This window comes from Loxodonta africana, chromosome 2, assembly GCF_030014295.1.
Source record: "Loxodonta africana isolate mLoxAfr1 chromosome 2, mLoxAfr1.hap2, whole genome shotgun sequence".
Taxonomy (NCBI): Eukaryota; Metazoa; Chordata; class Mammalia; order Proboscidea; family Elephantidae; genus Loxodonta; species Loxodonta africana.
In genome coordinates this window covers 102,130,336-102,147,652 of record NC_087343.1, presented here as the reverse complement: position 1 = coordinate 102,147,652, position 17,317 = coordinate 102,130,336, and the positions used below count along the sequence as shown (strand labels likewise).

At 42.6% G+C, this 17,317-nt stretch overlaps 1 protein-coding gene across 4 annotated transcripts in view; it reads left to right on the top strand.

Moving 5' to 3' along the window:
- Positions 1-4,535: 4,535 nt before the first annotated feature.
- Positions 4,536-17,317, top strand: part of MCTP1 (multiple C2 and transmembrane domain containing 1) — a 632,230-nt gene continuing 619,448 nt past the window's right edge. For all 4 annotated transcript variants that reach the window (XM_064274169.1, XM_064274167.1, XM_064274164.1 and 1 more), the window contains exon 1: positions 4,536-5,261. In XM_064274169.1, the coding sequence (XP_064130239.1) occupies positions 4,536-5,261 (726 nt within the window). The remainder of the gene's footprint in view (positions 5,262-17,317) is intronic.

The following is a 17,317-nucleotide window of genomic DNA, read 5'->3' as shown; positions in this document are numbered from 1 at the left end:
ATTTAAGGGTAGAGACTGTATCTAGTGCAGCTTTATAGGATGTGCAATTTGCAGGACAGTCTCTCATTTTATAACCCACTTCAGATATTTAGGAAAAGCTACACACGCTCTTTCAAGTTGTATAAATGGATTCACATTGATGGATACGTGTTATTTGGGATCAGTGATTTCGGAGCTCCAAATCTCAGAGTTAGTGTTTTCAAGGCAAAATTAAGCAGAAGAAAAAAAAAAAAAAACCCAAAATACTAAGCTACAAAAGTCAATTAAATGCGTCACTAAAAGACTATATGAATGTAAAGTTAAATTTTGTATTGTTATATCCAGGCTACAACTATGACAAACTTGACATATTTACAAAAAATTCTAGTGAGACGTGGTAGTCATTTCCTAATTCTCTATGTTCACTTTATATTTCTTTCCTTGTCTTCTGTGTGATTTTGTTTCACCATATCCTAGGAAGGCTGGTATTTTTCCCATTTTAGAGAGAATGAGAATTTCTGGTATCGCAGTTCCTTTTTGGGCAGTGAGAGTAGCTCTATGTTGAGGTCATTTTTTTTGCGGTCTTGGTGCATTCAGCTTGATTGGGTGATGTGGAAAAGATAGTTTACTTTGGGTTTTTAAATGTAATCCTCACATTGATCTAATAAGGGATCGAGGCAGGCTTAGAGGGAGAACACAGGGTGATGTGTAGCTCGCTTTGAGGACTGACAATGCTCTGAATAGCTAAATCCTTAATATAGATTTATGATTATTTTGATGAAGATTTTCAGTTTTATAAAGCCCTCATTAGATAATAAATACTCTAGGGAGGGGTGACACTGAGAGCTATCATCAGCTTTGTAGCTTAACTGGGATAACTTTAACTGAAAGTAAAGACTGACCCACCAAAATTAAATACAAAGAAGGAAAAGGGGAGTGAAGAGGAAGGAGGAGCCAAAGAAGAATGCCACCCCTTCTGCATTTTAAACCTGATGAGGTGCCTCTACCATGGCGAATGTGGTTGGCTTTGTTTCTTCTGTGTGGAGATATCTCCACAGCCTATGTGTCTATATTTGTGGTTAGGATCCTGCTTTAATGTGGACCACCAATCTTGGTCTTTCCCCTCATTTGTTCCTCAGAGCCTTCCTGACTGACTCCGGGAGGAAGAGAGCTAGAGGAAAAGAGTGGTCCATTGTGGGTCTGAGACTGTTACATTCTCCAACAATCAAAACTCCAGAGGAAAATTTTTAGCAGCCCACAGTCTTTTTTAAAAACAACGTTATTATTATTGCTTTGTTTTTACTTTATTCTTTAAATAATAAAATAATTATAGACTTACAGGAAGTTGTAAAAATACTGTATCTCTGCCAGTTTTCCCCCAATGGTATTATCGTACATAACTACATTGTTATGTATTTTTTTTTGTTGTTAGGTGCCGACTCTCGGGCTCATAGTGACCCTATGTGCAACAGAAGGAAACACTGCCCGGTCCTGTGTCATCCGCACAATTGTTGCTATGTTTGAGCTCATTGTTGCAGCCACTGTGTCAATCCATCTTGTTGAGGGTCTTCCCCTTTTTCACTGACCCTCTACCAAGCATAATGTCCTTCTCCAGGGACTGGTCCCTCCTGATAACATGTCCAAAGTTATCAGGAGGGACCACCACCCTGGCTTCTAAGAAGCATTCTGGCTGTACTTCTTCCAAGACAGATTTGTTCATTCTTCTGGTAGTTCATGGTATATTCAATATTCTTCACCAACATCACAATTCAAAGGCGTCAATTCTTCAGTCTTCTTTATTCATTGTCCAGCTTTTGTATGCATATGAGGTGAACACAGTATATTAAAACCAGAGAATTGACATTGGTACAATTCACTGATCTTATTCAGAGTTTATCAGTTTTTATGTGCACTTGTGTCTATGTATAGTTGTATGCAATTTTATCACCTAATTAATGTAACCACCACCACAATTAATACACAGAGCTGTTCTGTTCCCACAAAGGAACTTCCCTAGGCAAACTCTTTATAGTTGCCCCATCTCCAACCTCTGGCAACCACTATTGTTTTCTATAATTCTTTATTTTAAGAATGTTATATAAATGGAACTCAAAATCTTTAACCATTCATCTCTTTTTCTAAGCATAATGCTCATAAACTTAGTAAATATCTGCCAAGTAACAATAATATCAGCTATATGCAGGTCACTGAGCTAAGTCCTTTTTCACATAAACCTCAGAATAGCCCTGTGAGGCAGGTATTAGTAAATCATATCACATCACTCCCATGCTTAAAAACCTTCTAATGGCTCACCATTTCACTTACGGGAATCTCAGATTCTTACTATAGCCCATATAACCACTTTACCTGGATCCTGCCCATTTTTCCCACTGTGTGGATTACTAAGCTCATCCACCTTGCTCTGCTCTGTTTGCAGTGGTCTCCTTCTACTCCCTAAATATGCCTAGCCAAGCTGCTTCCTGCCTCAGGGCCTTTGCACCTATTATTCTTTCTGCTTGGAATGCTTTAATCAGATCTTTCAATGACTGGCTCTTTGTTTTCATTGTCTCCATTTCAAATTGCCTCTTCTCAGAGAAAACTGTCCCAGTACACAAAGTATAAAGAAATCCCTCTGTACGGGGTTGCCAGATTTAACAAATAAAATGCATCTGGTAAAATTCGAATTTCAAGAAACAAACTAATATTTTAATATAAGCACTTCTCGAGCAATGTTTGCCCCCGTACAGTTTCCAAGGAGTGCCTGGGGGAGCAGAACTGCTGACTTTTAGGTTAGCAGCCCTAGCACTTAACCATTAAGCCACCAGGGTTTCCATTTGAAACATATGCTAAAAAATTATTTGGTGTTTTTCTGAAATTCAAATTTAACTGGGTGTGCTGCATTTAATCTGGCAACCCTATCTCCATAAGCACTCTACTAAGGCACCCTGTTATTGTCTCCTTAACACTAGTCACTATTAGAAATTCTGTTGTCTGACTCCCCTGGCTCATAGTAGGTCAAAAACCAAACCAAACCCATTGCAGTTGAGTCAATTCTGACTCATAGCGACCCTATAAGAGTAGAACTGCCCCGTAGAGTTTCCAAGGAGTGCCTAGTGGACTCAAACTGTGGACCTTTTGGTTAGCAGCCTTAGCACTTAACCACTATGTCACCAGGGTTTCCATATACTTAGGTGGGTACTCAATAAATATTTGTTAAATATTATAACAGTGAGGTAAGCAAGGTTTAGAGAGATTGCTATACACCTCGAGGGCATACTGCTAACAAGATAAGATTTAAACTAGGCAGTGTGGTGCCAAAGTTCAGGGAACTATTTCAAGTTATAGCAGAGGAGGACAGGGTACAATATCTCCTGCCTTTTGAGAGGGTGGGTCCTAGTAGCATCGAAAGACCCAGGGTCAGTAGATTTCAGGAGAAAGAAAATCTGAAGAGCTAGAAGCTTTTTCACTTGTTTTGCAACGAATCAAATGAAGAAAACCAAGTAAAGTGGAATGGGGTCAGAGGCAATGAGCATTCTCCACATTTTCATCCACCGTCAAGTCCCTGCAACTTAAGGACTGGCCTTGTTGCTAGACTCCAGAAACTGTTTAACTCAGATCGTAGAAGTTGCCAGCGCACAAGCAAATGAAGCGCGGGGGTGGGGTGAATGGGACTGAAGTAAAGACAGAAGAAATCAAACTCTAGTCTTGGACGCAGGGTGCGCAACGTGGCTGGGGCAGCGTGTCCATCCCCAGAAGACAGTTGGGGGTCACCGATTGGTGCGGATGCTTGGCTCCCCACAGGAGCAACCGAGGTAGTTCAGGTTCCACTCCAGCTCACTTCATCTCATCCAGACGATAGCCGGCGCGTCGCGCAGCCGGCCCAAAGCGAGCTGCGTGGGCATCTGTGGCCCAATCCTGGGGAGCAAGCTGGTTCTGGGCCCTACTCAGCTTCACCCGGCTCTCTCCCTCGCTCGCCAGCCCTCCCACCCAGGAGCTGAAGGATGGTCGCGGTGCGCTCGGTCTGCGAGGCTGGTCCAGGGCGTCTCCAACCCCGCGCGCCCTTATGTGTGAGCCGTGTGCGCGCCCAGTTTAGAGGCAGCCGCCCCCGCTGCTGACAGGTGCTGCCCTGAGGGCGCCGGCTGCGGTCCCTGCGCAGCTGGTCGCGCACGCCCGGGTGTGTTCAGCTTCCCAGGCCAGGAGCCAACGAGCAGAGGGAGCCAGGGCGCGGCCTGGGGGACTTCAGTGGACTGGAGCGGCGGAGCTTGGAGCTAGAAACTTTGCAGGCGCGGCGGCCAGGATTCGGTTTCAACGCCAGCCCCACCCGGCAGGTGCGGGTGGAAGAGGCGGTGTCAGAGTCCCGCGGCCGGAGAGCCTCGCCGGCGGCAGCGTCTTTCCCCCGCGCTGGCCTAAAGCCGCTGGGGGCTCCCGGCTTCTGGTGCTGCACCCGCCGCCGCCGCTGCTGCGGCCGCCGCCGCGGGGCTCAGGGAGAAAGCGCAGCCGGAGAGGGCGGAAGAGAAGTAGGAGGAGGAGGGGAGAGGAGGAACCGGGGGTGGAGGATGGAGGCTCGGGCTGCTGCTGCGGACGAGCCCGAGTCTGCGGCGACGTCCTCCTCCTTTCAGGCCAGGCTCTGGAAGAACCTGCAGCTGGGGGTGGGCAAGAGTAAAGGCAGAAGGGGCGGGCGCGCGGGGGCCCCTGAGAGCCACACTGCAGACACCCCGTCGCCTTCTCCACCGCCCCCGAGGGGCAGGCGGGACGCAACGGCCGGCGTGGGCGGCACGGGCAGCAGGTGGAGTGGCTTCAAGAAGCGGAAACAAGTGCTGGACCGCGTCTTCTCCTCATCCCAGCCCAACCTGTGCTGCTCCTCCCCGGAGCCCCTCGAGCCCGGAGGGGCTGGCAGACCAGAGCAGGGGTCAGCGTTGCGCCGCCGGATCCGCGAACATTTGTTCCCCCCGGGAAAGGGGTCCTCGGCAGCCGCTGGAGCAGCCGGAGGGACGCCTCCTGGCGGACGCTCCCCCGACTCCGCTCCGTCTTCGTCCTCCGCCTCATCCTCCCTGTCCTCCTCGCCCCAACCGCCCCCGAGGGGGGACCGCACGCGAGATGAGGATGCACAGCGTCGGGGCCCCGGAGCGCACTTGTGCCATCAGAAGAGCTCCTCCCTGCCGGGCACCGCCTGCCTGGAGCAGCTGCTGGAGCCGCCGCCTTCTCAGCCGCCCGCAGAGCCAGCGCGGAGCCCCGCAGAACTCCGGACAGCCGAGAAGGATGAGGAGCGCGGCAGCAGCCAGGTGAGTGCCCTGTGGGAGAGGCCGGAGGCCCGGTGCATGGGGCCACGCCTCCAGCTTCGTGGGATCACCTCCGTGGGAAATGGAGGGGATCAGGGTGACCATAAAATAGATCAAACTGTGGAAAGAAAACATCTTGCTCCTGCTTAGCAAAGATAGTTTTGACTTGCACCCTGACTTTTTACTTTCTACAGCAATGATACCTGCCTCCAGAAGCCGGCTGGCCAATGAAAATGGAAGTATTAGTAGTAGTCAAAATAGGAGATGAAGTAAAGCTATACATATACAAAAACCCAGACCTACTGCTATCCAGTCGATTCCGACTCATGGTAACCATACAGAACAGAGTAGAACTGCCCCATAGGGCTTCCAAGGCTGTAAATTTTTACGCAAACAGACTGCCCCATGGTTCTTCCGCAGAGCTGCTGGTGAGTTCTAACTGCCGACCGGTTAGCAGCCAAGGGCTTTAACCAATGGGCCACCAGGGCTCCTCAGCTAGACATATAGTGGATACATTCTGGAGGTCTTCTAGAAGGAGCAGTTCAACTCACCTTGCCAAAAGAAAAAGGAAAAACCAACATCTTAAATATATTATATCTGTGCATAGCCGTAAGGAGGGGCTACATTTGAAGCAAATGACTTGCAGGAAGCAAGACTTGGGGAAAGGAGAATGAGTGCCCAATCTGAGGTCCTGTGCTGGGGAAACCCTTAACACACTCATTTTCTCTACTCGCTTGTTAAAACTGCTGCTACAAGTCCATTGCTGCCGGACAAGTGAACAGTGTCAGCTGTTCATCTGAGTTAGGCAAACAGATGTGTTCCAGTGACATTTTCTTTTATATATGTATACATATTTTATTCATCATGCTGACTCTTTGATGAGACATGAATGAAGTTTTTCATGTGCTTTAACATTTTACTCCTAGGATCTCTAAGACCTCCCACTGAGTGGCTGTTTTTACTCCCTCAGTTTTGAATAGACATACTCTCTTCTTGTAGTAAAAGTTTATCAAATCATGTTAATGCCTGAAAATATTTTAAAAAGTTCCATTCTTCCAGGGACCTAAAGAGCTCTTTTCTCTGAGACACCTTAGTTTATTTAAACTTTCTAGTGTTTTGATGCTGATTATGTTCGATTAATGGCATGTACATTAAAACTTTAAATAGATTAAAAATTGAGCTTCAAAATGTATCAAAAAATCAGGCCATGTTTTGAAAGGAAAGCTACTGGCATAGGTGTATTTTCATTTGAACTTTTTTTTAAGCTGCTTTATTGGTGTGCTTTAAAATAAGCCAGAATATGAGTATTTTTTATTGCTTAATAAACACAGTTGCTTGCAGTAAACAAACACTTGATGTTTTAGAAAAAGGTTTTAGCTACTCTTAGAAGAGTAGGTAGAGATAATATTGGCAAAAGCCTAATAAATAAATCCAACTTTGCCGTCATCTTAAAACAGAATTGGATTGAACTCTTGTTAGGATTTCAAAAGTAAGATTGTGGTTTTGAAAGGATGTTTTAAATCCAGTATAGATAAATGCTGTATGTTAAAGGGAGTATTTCTGAGCATTTTCAAAATCTTAGGGTATAAGAATTTTAGAACTGGGGGATTGTTTACTTTTGTTTTTCTTAATTTTTACTCTCAGAAATAATAGAATAACAACTAATAATTGAATTATTTTGGAAGGTAGCTGTCACATTACTGTGAATGTTAACTTATTAAATCACTTCGTAGTTCACTGAATCGAGATACTTTTCAAAGCACAAGTAGGTAATTCTGAATTAATTTCTGTTCATCTTTATTTAAAAAATTCTACCAGTGTAAATACACATTCTTTATGTGAAAGACCTAAACATATTTTGGAGATGATACTAAACTAACATCACCGTGTCTGTCTTCACCATATGCTTGGTGCTTTATAAATTTATATGATTTAATTCTCATAACATTCCTATGTGATAGTTCATATTGCCATTTTATAGATAGGAACGCAATGCTCTGAGAAGATTAAATCACCTTTCCAGGGTCACACCACTAATAAATGACAGATATTTCGAACTCAAGTCTTTCTCCAGGATCTTTTCTGTTACTGTAGTTACCTTTGACAATTTTAGAATTTAAGTTTTTGAAATGACTTGGGCTCTACTGAGTAATATTAGAGGCTTGCACATTTATATACCTTCTGAAGTTTTTCCCCCATGCCTAGAATCATGATGGATTAGCTATATTAATTTGTTCTTTGTTCTCTGTGGTGCGCTGTTGCATATCTATTATGTTGCATTTACAAATGACATTATTAATCACAGCTTCTATAGTTCTAAAGAGGCTTTTCATTATAAAGAACCAGCGTTTCAGTGTAGACATGAGTGGATCACAAAAACTAAAATATCTTTCAAAAACTGGGTAATGTAGGCAGAACATTAAGGTCTGAGGTGGTCGTCCAGATGCCAGGCATGGTCCCAGGAAGAGGCACCATTGCCAGCTTCTCCTGTTCATGGTGGGGGGTGGGGGGGCTCCTTCCCTGAGCAGTGGAGAGTTTTCCCTTCTATGAGTCATGAGTCTGGTTTCCATCAGCACTCTCTCACCAATGTGAGATTCCTCAGTCCTTTAAATACTTCCCTGCCCAACTCAGAGGAGCCTGTAGATTGCCTGATTAGGAAGAGTAAGAAATGGACTTGGGATCTGGAACTGGAAGAGGGCTCACCAGAGTGTTCAGGAGTGGGCTTAGCTTTGGAGTGCCATTCCAATCTTCCTGCACATCTTGGAGTCCTTTCCTTCTGAAAATCCTTGGCATGGGGAGAGTGCTAGTAGCATATGCAGGTTTCAGCTTTATTCACAGTTCACAAGCGTAGATGGCTACACATTAAAGAAAAGATAGCGAAAGCATTAAATGCGTTCTCAGATTGCCTACTTAAAGAGAAGTTTCCTTCCAAGGCAGAAAGAAGGCTTAGTGCAAAAATAAAGGCAAATTTACTCAATTGTTCTCTTGTTCTTTGCTTGATCCAGTCACCTCCTCTCCGCCCCTCAGCCCAGCATGAGGCCCCAACAACATACGTGCACATTCTCTGACACGGGGGTGGGGCGCACAAACCAAAAACCAGTTTGGGACTGCTGGGAAAAGAGATTTGGAAGTCACTGATGTAGAATGATGAAAACTGAACAAACTGGGCTACCGTCCATGCGGCCACCAGCCCTCTTGTTATTATGTTTTTTTTTTTTTTTTAGCCAAATATACCTTTGAAACACATTTCAACACAGTTTTTCATGACTTACTGTTGGGGTATATTTTAAGTGTTTTGCTTTGAAAAGAAGGACAAAAGAAACCCCTTTTCTTCCCACTGATTTTGGTTCACATGCCGGGCCATATTGCCATACCAGATGCATTTCATTTTCTGCAACGCAGTTGGGAAAGATGCCTTCTCAATTTGTGTGCATATCAAAAAGTGCCAATTTTATGTATTCTGTCTTCATGAGTTACTAAAATTATATTTTACAAGTATTAGAAAGTCAATATTTTAAGATAAAAGAGAGGAACGAACGTATTGCCTTTTTTCTGATGTTCTAGTGAAAGCATGTAGTGGTTATGAATGTTAAAGTTTTATTTTTTTCCTCTTTTAAATACATTTTATTAAAATTACTTTTGCAGAAGAGGAAAAATCTTTTTGAAAGGGAGTGGATAAATTGCTCAATATATCATAGAGATGTTTTGAAACATGGTAAGAGAAATATCCATTCATTGGGATAGAATTCATAAGACACACCTGTAAGCCCTGACAAGAAGCAGAGAAAGTATTTTCTAAGATTAAGTCTGTACAGGAAGAATGTCTTACATTCTTAATTCTCTGACCTTTTAAAGAAAGCATGTATGCATAATCTGTGTTTTCCAGAACTATTCAACAATGTGATTTGGGTTAATTTTTGCTGTTTTCAGGGTTTTTTTTTTTAAGTTGTGCTTTAAGTGAAAGTTTATAGTTCAAGTCAGTTTCTCATACAAAAACTTATTATACACACATTGTTATGTGACCCCAGTTGCTCTCCCTACAATGTGACAGCATACTTCTTCTCTCCACCCTGTATTTGCCAAGTCCATTCAACAAGCCCCTGTCCCCCTCTGCCTTCTCATCTCGCCTTCAGACAGGAGGCCCACATAGTCTCATGTGTCTGCTTGACCGAAGAAGCACACTCCTCACCATATCATTTTGTGTCTTATAGTCCAGTGTAATCGTTGTCTGAAGAGTGGGCTTTGGATATGATTTCAGGTGTTTTTAATATTACTTCAGTGAACATAAACTTAGGAAGGGCACAGATTTACAAATAAAATTTCCAGTGTAAATGATCACTTAAAAAATCTAATAATCTCAAAAATAAATCTCTAAAAGCAATGCTAGCAACTTCATACTGCTTACACTTCAGTAACGACACCTTTCACATTCAGAGTAAGAGAGGAGACATTTGGAGCAGAGTGTAAAATTGATGTGTGATAATGTTCTGAAAAGTCCTGGTATCTTCAGTTTGTTCCAAACGAAGGTAGTAAACAGAATGATAGGTTCACGTGGGGGGGAATATCTTTATCTTGTGCTATCTGGCAGATTTGAGTAGGTCTACCAGTCTTGTATGAGTAGAATTGTTAGCCTGGATGCAGACTTTGTGTGAGAATGGCTTGAAACATAGCAAGTGCTAATAAACATTAGCAGTTACTGTTGTGGTTGTTATTATTATTGAACATTATATTAAAGTTTTGCCACTGTCACCATTGCATATAAGCAGGAGGTTGAAAAAGAAATTAATAGGGAGCTTTGCAAGTCCTTCTCGTGTAATTTAAGCTGTAAACTATTTAACTTATCATGGTGGCAAAAGTAGCCCAAGATAAACCAAGGCAGTACCGGTGACCTTGCAACTTCACCCAGTAATAAAAATGTTATTTTACTTTAAGCAAGTATGTGTGCATTATCATGTAAGAGTGGGTAAGTATTTTGAGAGATAAAGCAGGATTAATCAATCGATGCATGAAAAAATAAGGTAAAACATTTCCTCCTTTTTCTCTTGCCCCATTATTTGATGTCATAAAATTATAGGTTAATTATTTGTCTTTGGTATCTCAAGGAGACATGTACTGTGGTTTCTTTGCTCATGATGACAGTCAAAACATTTGCTAGTCCTGGATTAGAGATGAGTATAGAGTATGTTTAGATAACTTTGCGGGCATTGATGACATCTGCAGATCCAGAAGTTAGGTTCATGTATTCTTAATTCATAGCTATTTACAGTATTATAGCAGACGTCTGTTTCAGATATAAGCAGAAATCCAAAAGCCTTTGTTTTGACTTTTTTTTTTGTCTGGAAAATTTACTAAAAATTACACATTTCCCTGCCTTAGAAAACCAAACCCACTGCTGTAGAATTGATTCTGACTCATGGCAACCCCATGTGTTACAGAGTAGAACTGCTCCATAGGGATTTTTTTTTTCTGCTTTCAGGCCTTTCTTCCACAGTGCCGCTGGGTGGTTTCAAACCAACAACCCTCGCAAACTGTGCCACCCAGCGACCCAATAAACCAAGAATCCTAAATAAAACCCTTTCTCGATAATTGAGGATCATTATTTGAATTCTGGTTCTGGTTTTTTTTTTTTTTTTTTGGTATAATTAATGTGAATGAAGTAGATATTTTCCTAGAACTTGCTTTATATAAGTTTGCTTGTTTTCATAAAATTAAAATATTAAACCTGTTTCTGTCGAGTAGATACCAACTCATAGCGACCCTATAGAACAGAGTAGAACTGCCCCATAGAGTTTCCAGAGAAAACCTGGTGGATTCGAACTGCCAGCCTTCTGGTTAGCAGCCGTAGCACTTAACCACTCTTTGTCACGAGGGTTACCAGGAGAATAAAGCACACCTATTTATTTATTTTATTTATGACACGTTTAACCTTCTGTAAGGAGCTCTGGTGGTGCAGTGGTTAAGTACCCGGCTGCTGACCTAAAGGTTGGTGTTGGAACCACTGGCCGCTCTGTAGGAGAAAGATGTGGCAGTCTGCTTCTGGAAAGATTACAGCCCTGGAAAACCCATGGGGTAGTTCTACTGTGCCCTATAGGGTTGCTATGAGTCGGAATTGACTTGATGGCAATTTTTTTTTTAAACCTTTCTGTACAATTAATTATTGAATCAAAGGTAAGCCTTTGATTACTTTTATCAAGTAATTTTTTTTTCACTACACAGATAATCTTCATTGTCTTTATTTGTGAATTTTGATGTGTTAGTATTATTTGAAATATCTTTTTTTTTTTTCTGCATCATTAACTTTATGGGCCACTTTAATTTCCTTGTCACCTTCAACCTTTTTTTCTAGCATGCTTTTCTTTTTTTAAAATCAGGTGTGAAAGGGTACTACTATCCCCCTACAATTCAAGGTTTTGTGCAAATATGCTTTTTCCTCCAATGTGTATCAGTTTCTTATCATTAGGAAAAAATTTTTTTTCAGCAGACTATTGGGACATAGTTTCCTTAAAGTCTCCATAATACTTGTATTTAACATTACTCTGGTCATAGGCAACATGAGAAACTGTATTTTCGATAGAGTGAGATTAAATGTTCTGCATGCTGCTTTCTTATAGAACAATTTCCTGTGATGTCTCTTTTGAGATATTTTATACCAGCCTTACTTCCCATTCTCTTGGGCACTAGCCAGCCTGGGAAATTACAACACATGATAAGTAAATGGATCTTTGGATGTTTTAGGATAATTACATACTCCTAGAGAGGGCCCCCTTCAGTATTAGCAGTCTGACCCTATTATACTTAAGCCTGAGCTACCTTCACTTGGCTCACCAACTCTTGCTAGAGTAGAATTTGGCAAGCATGAGTTTAATCGACCTATTCAGTCGGCATTGTAAAACAGTTCAGGGGAAGACTACTCAATAAATGGGTGATGAATGAATGAAGGGATGAATGGATGGCCTCTCTAGTGGCTTAGAGATAAAGTCTCTGGAAAAGCTTCAAAATCTCTTTATGGTTGTGTAATGATATCCTTGATTTCTTGTTTCCAAGTCCTTTAAAGCCTAGCAGATTTATTTAACGTTCCCTTTTTCTCCCACCTGGTGGCTCAGCTTTTCTCAGCCTGGACTTTAATTTTGGCCCTTGTCTGTGGGCTTGAATGAGGACGTGACACCTATCAAGTTGTCACCAGATTGTGCTCACTGTGCCAAATACTTTCACGTGGAAGGTGGAGGAGAGATCCCTGCTCTTTGAGGTCTCTGGGTCAGGTTTGCATGTCTTGGTGCTGGTCTCTGACTTGGGGTATCAGTTTTGGCACGAAAGCCTCAATATCTGGTCTCTGATGTTGGGCCTTGTCTTAGTTTCCCAGTGCTGCTGTAACAAAAGTACCCACACAGTGGGTGTTTTTAAAGAGCAGAAATTTATTGTCTCATAGTTCTGGAGGCTAGCGTATTTTGGGTTTTTTGGTTAGTTCTGGAGGCTAAAAGTTCAAAGCAGAGTATTAACTTTAGCGGAGGATCCTTCCTTTTTGGTAGCCCTGGTCATTCCTTGGCCTGTAGACATTCCTCATAGGGTCTCTTCCCCCTGTGTGTGTCTGTGTCTATTCTGCTCTTTTTGTAAGACACCACTCAAAAGGGATTAGGTTTAAAACCCATCCTACTCCAGTATGACCTCATTAACATACCAAATAAGAGCCCTATTTCCAAAAAGGGTTCTATTTACAGATACAGAGGTTAGGACTTTAACATAACTTTTTGGGGGGACACAATTCAATCCATAACAGGCCTCCACATCTGATTCCTGACACCGACCGACATCACACATTTCTTCACTATGACCTCTGAGTCCTGAACTCTGCTTGGATCCTAGCTCCAGACACTTTCTTGCTTGCTTCACTGTCAGGTACCTCAGACGCATCTCCTTGAACTGCTTGTGTACATTCACTACCCTCCTGCATCCCATACCCATCATTTGAGAAGTGACTCTTGTCTTTCTTCTTCTCCTAGCTATGACTCTGATTACAATTCCAATCTTGACAAAGAATTCTGTCTTCACTAGCCTGGTCCATTGTGCTGCCCCTTGAGTGTGAAGTATGTGAACTGGAGCTTAGAAGTTGACCAGCTGATTTTCATATTGACTACCTGTCTAATGCTGTGCCTAGTTATAAAACACTAAAGCCTACCTCCCAAAAAGCTGTATTGCCAGATGTTTTAGTTTCCTAGAGCTATTGTAACAAACTACCACAAAGTGGATGGCTTTAAGAACAGAAATTTATTGCTTCAAAATTCTGGATGCTAGTGGTCTGAATTCAAGGCTCTCTCTTTTTTTTAGTGGTCTGAATTCAAGGCTCTCTCTGAAGGCTCTAGGGGAAGGTTCCTCCTTGTCTCTTCCAGTTTCTGTAACTCCAGTCTTTCCTTCTTATTTCTTCACTTGTAGATGCATCATCATGTGGCCATTTTCCCTGTGTCTCTGTCTCTTCTATAAGGATACCACTCAGGTAGGATTAGGACCCACCTCACTCTGGTATGACCTCACATTAGCTTAACTGACAATATCTTCAAAGACTCTATTTTCAAGCAAGGTCACATTCACATGTACTGGGGGTTAGAACTTCAGTATATCTTTTTGTAGCATATGATTTTTAATCCATAACACCAGTCAAATGAATTTGCGTAAAAAGAAGCACTTGCTTCCCTGGTAGCACTGAACTGGAGCTGATCTTTTAATTTTTTTAAATTTATATTTTGCTTTAAGTGAAAGTTTACAAATCAAGTCAGTCTCTCGTACAAAAATTTATATACACCTTGCTACGTACTCTAGTTGCTCTCCCTCCTAATGAGACAGCACACTCCTTCCCTCCACTTTATTTTCATGTCCATTCAGCTAGCTTCTGTCCCCTTCTGCCCTCTCATCTCCCCTCCAGACAGGAGCTGCCCACATAGTCTCATGTGTCTATTGGATCCAAGAAGCTCACTCCTCACCAGTATCATTTTCTGTCCCATAGTGCAGTCCAATCCCTGTCTGAAGGGTTGGCTTTGGGAATGGTTCCTGTCTTGCGGAGCCGATCTTTTTGCTGAGCACCATTAGTTGTCTCCGTGCCTCCACTGAGGCTGTTCCTACTCCCTTCCTTGCTGTTTTTAAACTTCTCACCATTTAACTTCTTACCTTTTAACATCATTGTGCCTTTCAGTGGTCCTACCTGCTGTCTTCTTTGTCCTTAATATTCTCTCCCTGTCTCTCTGTGAGACCTGATTTTTATAACTAACCATGAGGCACCTGGAGATGTGGTGTACCATATGGCAGCCACTAGCCACAGGTGGCTGTTCAGCATTGGAAATGTGGAGAGTTTAAATTGAATGTGCCGTAGGTGTAAAATATGCACTGGATTTTGAAGGCTTAGTATAAAGAAAAGAATGTAAAATATCTCATTACTAATTTTTTATATTGATTCCATGTTGAAATAATATTTTGGATATACTGGATTAAATAAAACATATTATGAAAGTTAACTTAATCTTTTTTAATTTTACTTTAAAAATATGGCTATTAGAAAACTTAAAATTATAAATGTGGCTCACGTTTTAATTTTTATTGGGCAGTGCTGATCTAGAACAAGAATTTCAAAACTCTAATGCCCAAAAAGGCCATCAAAGTACCAAGAATAAGCAAAGAGGGTTGGGGGACCCCATGGTGAACTAGGGAGCCCATACCCCACTCAAGGGGCAGCTGCTTCCTCACACCAGCTCATTATTGCCACGCAGGGATGAAGCAGTGTTGCCAGAGCTTCTAGCTTCTTTCATTGAAGCTCAGAAATTCGGATTTTAGTGGGAAGTCTCCAGACTCTTAAATTTTGGCAAATAATTCACAGATATTTTTAAAGCATCACAGGCTAAATAAAATATATCTCTAGGCTGAATTTAGCCACCAAGTTGAACTTCTGAGACAAAATGCACACCTGGTTTCTCATCGTTTGCCTCTTGCCTCCCTGTGCTAGGCATATGTTGTCTGGGATGTAATAGGTGCTGTACATTTTACAGAATAACAGAATCTGTTCACTAGGCTGGGGGTATGAGTGGTGAGGGCGAAAGTCAAAATGCAGTGGGCAACGTGGAAAGAAAGTGTGCATGGGGAGGGTGGACAAGCAGTTTGGATCTATACAGGGGGATAAAGAAAGTGTAGTGAGAGAAAGATGTTGGGGAGGGGCATGGGAAGGTGTTTTTTGCTTGTTTGTTTTAGTGGATGTCACCTCAGTGTTGAGAGGAGACCAAACCTGTGGAGGAGAAGATGTTAAAGATAAAGGAGACCAAAACCCAAAACCAAACCCAGTGCTGTCGAGTCGATTCCGACTCATAGCGACCCTATAGGACAGAGTAGAGCTGCCCGTAGAGTTTCCAAGGAGCGCCTGGTAGATTCAAACTGCCGACCCTTTGGTTAGCAGCCGTAGCACTTAACCACTACACCCCCAGGGTTTCCATAAAGGAGACAGAGGAGGATAATTGGTGGGGTGAAGTCCCTAAGGACATGGGGCTTGGTCTTAGAGACCAGGATGGGGTGGGTAGCCTTGGAAATGGAAAGAGGCAGTGTGGGCATTGATAATAGATAAGTCTGTATGTTTGGTGACAGCAAGTTAAGGGTGTCCCCACCTGGTGGCCTATGCTTGTTTGAAGTGTGGTTAGAATTTGAACACAGGGAGATGGGGAAGAGGAGTATTGCCATAGCCAGAGGTGAGCCATTGCCGGGTGTATTCAAGAAATAGGGAGCTGAGCAGTGGACTTGAAGTGTAGGGTGTAGGGAGGGGTATAGTGGAAACAGAGCTGAAATTGCAGGTGTGGCCACTGTGGGGCTCACCAGCATACTCTAGGGCAACAGTAGGGAACCCTGCAGGCGTGTGAGCAAGGGAGGGACAGGGTCAAGCTGAGCCTTAGCAGAGACAGGAGGCAATGAGGAGGTCACAATGGTCTCAGTGAGTTGGGTAGAGACCTGGTTTTGGGGATGGAAAGTATGGAAAGAGTTGAGAAACTGGGGAGGCAGATTCAAGCAGATTTGGATGAACTTCAGGGAAGAGGGGAGTGGAAGGAGCCAGTCACTGCATGTGTCTTTGATTTGTCCTTATTCTGTTCACAAAAGCTTTTATTCAGAGGTCTTTTTTTTTTGGATGGGAGTAGCTGGCTTTTTGAGTTTGCAGTTACGCAGAATGGTTGAAGGGTGCCAGGTTCCTGAGTGCCAGATTATCACCTACTTACTGTAATAGCTCATATTCTTTAGAGTTATTTTGGATTCTTCCTGAATCAAATAGATTTTTTACTTTGCAGCATTAAGCACTGAAAATAGAGAGTGTTAACAGATCAAAATGGGAAAAAACATGTTTGCCAGTCAAAGCAATCAGGTCAAACTAGAACACCTACATATCCCTGTTACCTGAATTCTTGTGGTGCCTGATGTCAGGGTGGCTGAATATTTGGAGAAATAGTTGTAGTGAAAGGGGTTGACACCCAAGGGCTCTGCTGGAAATCTTCATTAAAATATGCATTCTCTCTCAGAGGAAAGGTTGATCTGCTCATGGCAAGTGGTAATTTCTGAAAACTGAAAACACATATTCTTTCAAAATAGAAATGATATTCTATCTAGATCCTAAGCCATATTTGACTTTTTTTCCTTTGCCAAAATGTAAAATAACTCTCAATAAAAGAAAAATCCAGTATTGTTAAAATTGCCTTTGAATTGTATTTTCTCTATACCAGGTTAGAAGTCTGAGTGTTTTTCCAAAATATCTTTTCAGATCAGAATAGATTCTGGAGACAAGTTCCAGGACACCACAGAGTGGTTGCAAAGGCTCACACACCGTAATGGTCCGAAGGTCCTGACTCAGTGTGGGGCTGTGCTGCCTCCTGGCTAGGAGCTGACCTGAGCTGCACCTGTACCTTCTGCCTTCTTTGCTGCTCTCTACTTTTAAAAGGAAGCTGGAAGCCATGGACAGCAATGAATGGGGTCCAGCTGTGATTGTAACCTTGCCTGGTTGTCTCAGCTACACCTTGCATGCCTGTCAATTCAACTCAACAGAATTCTAA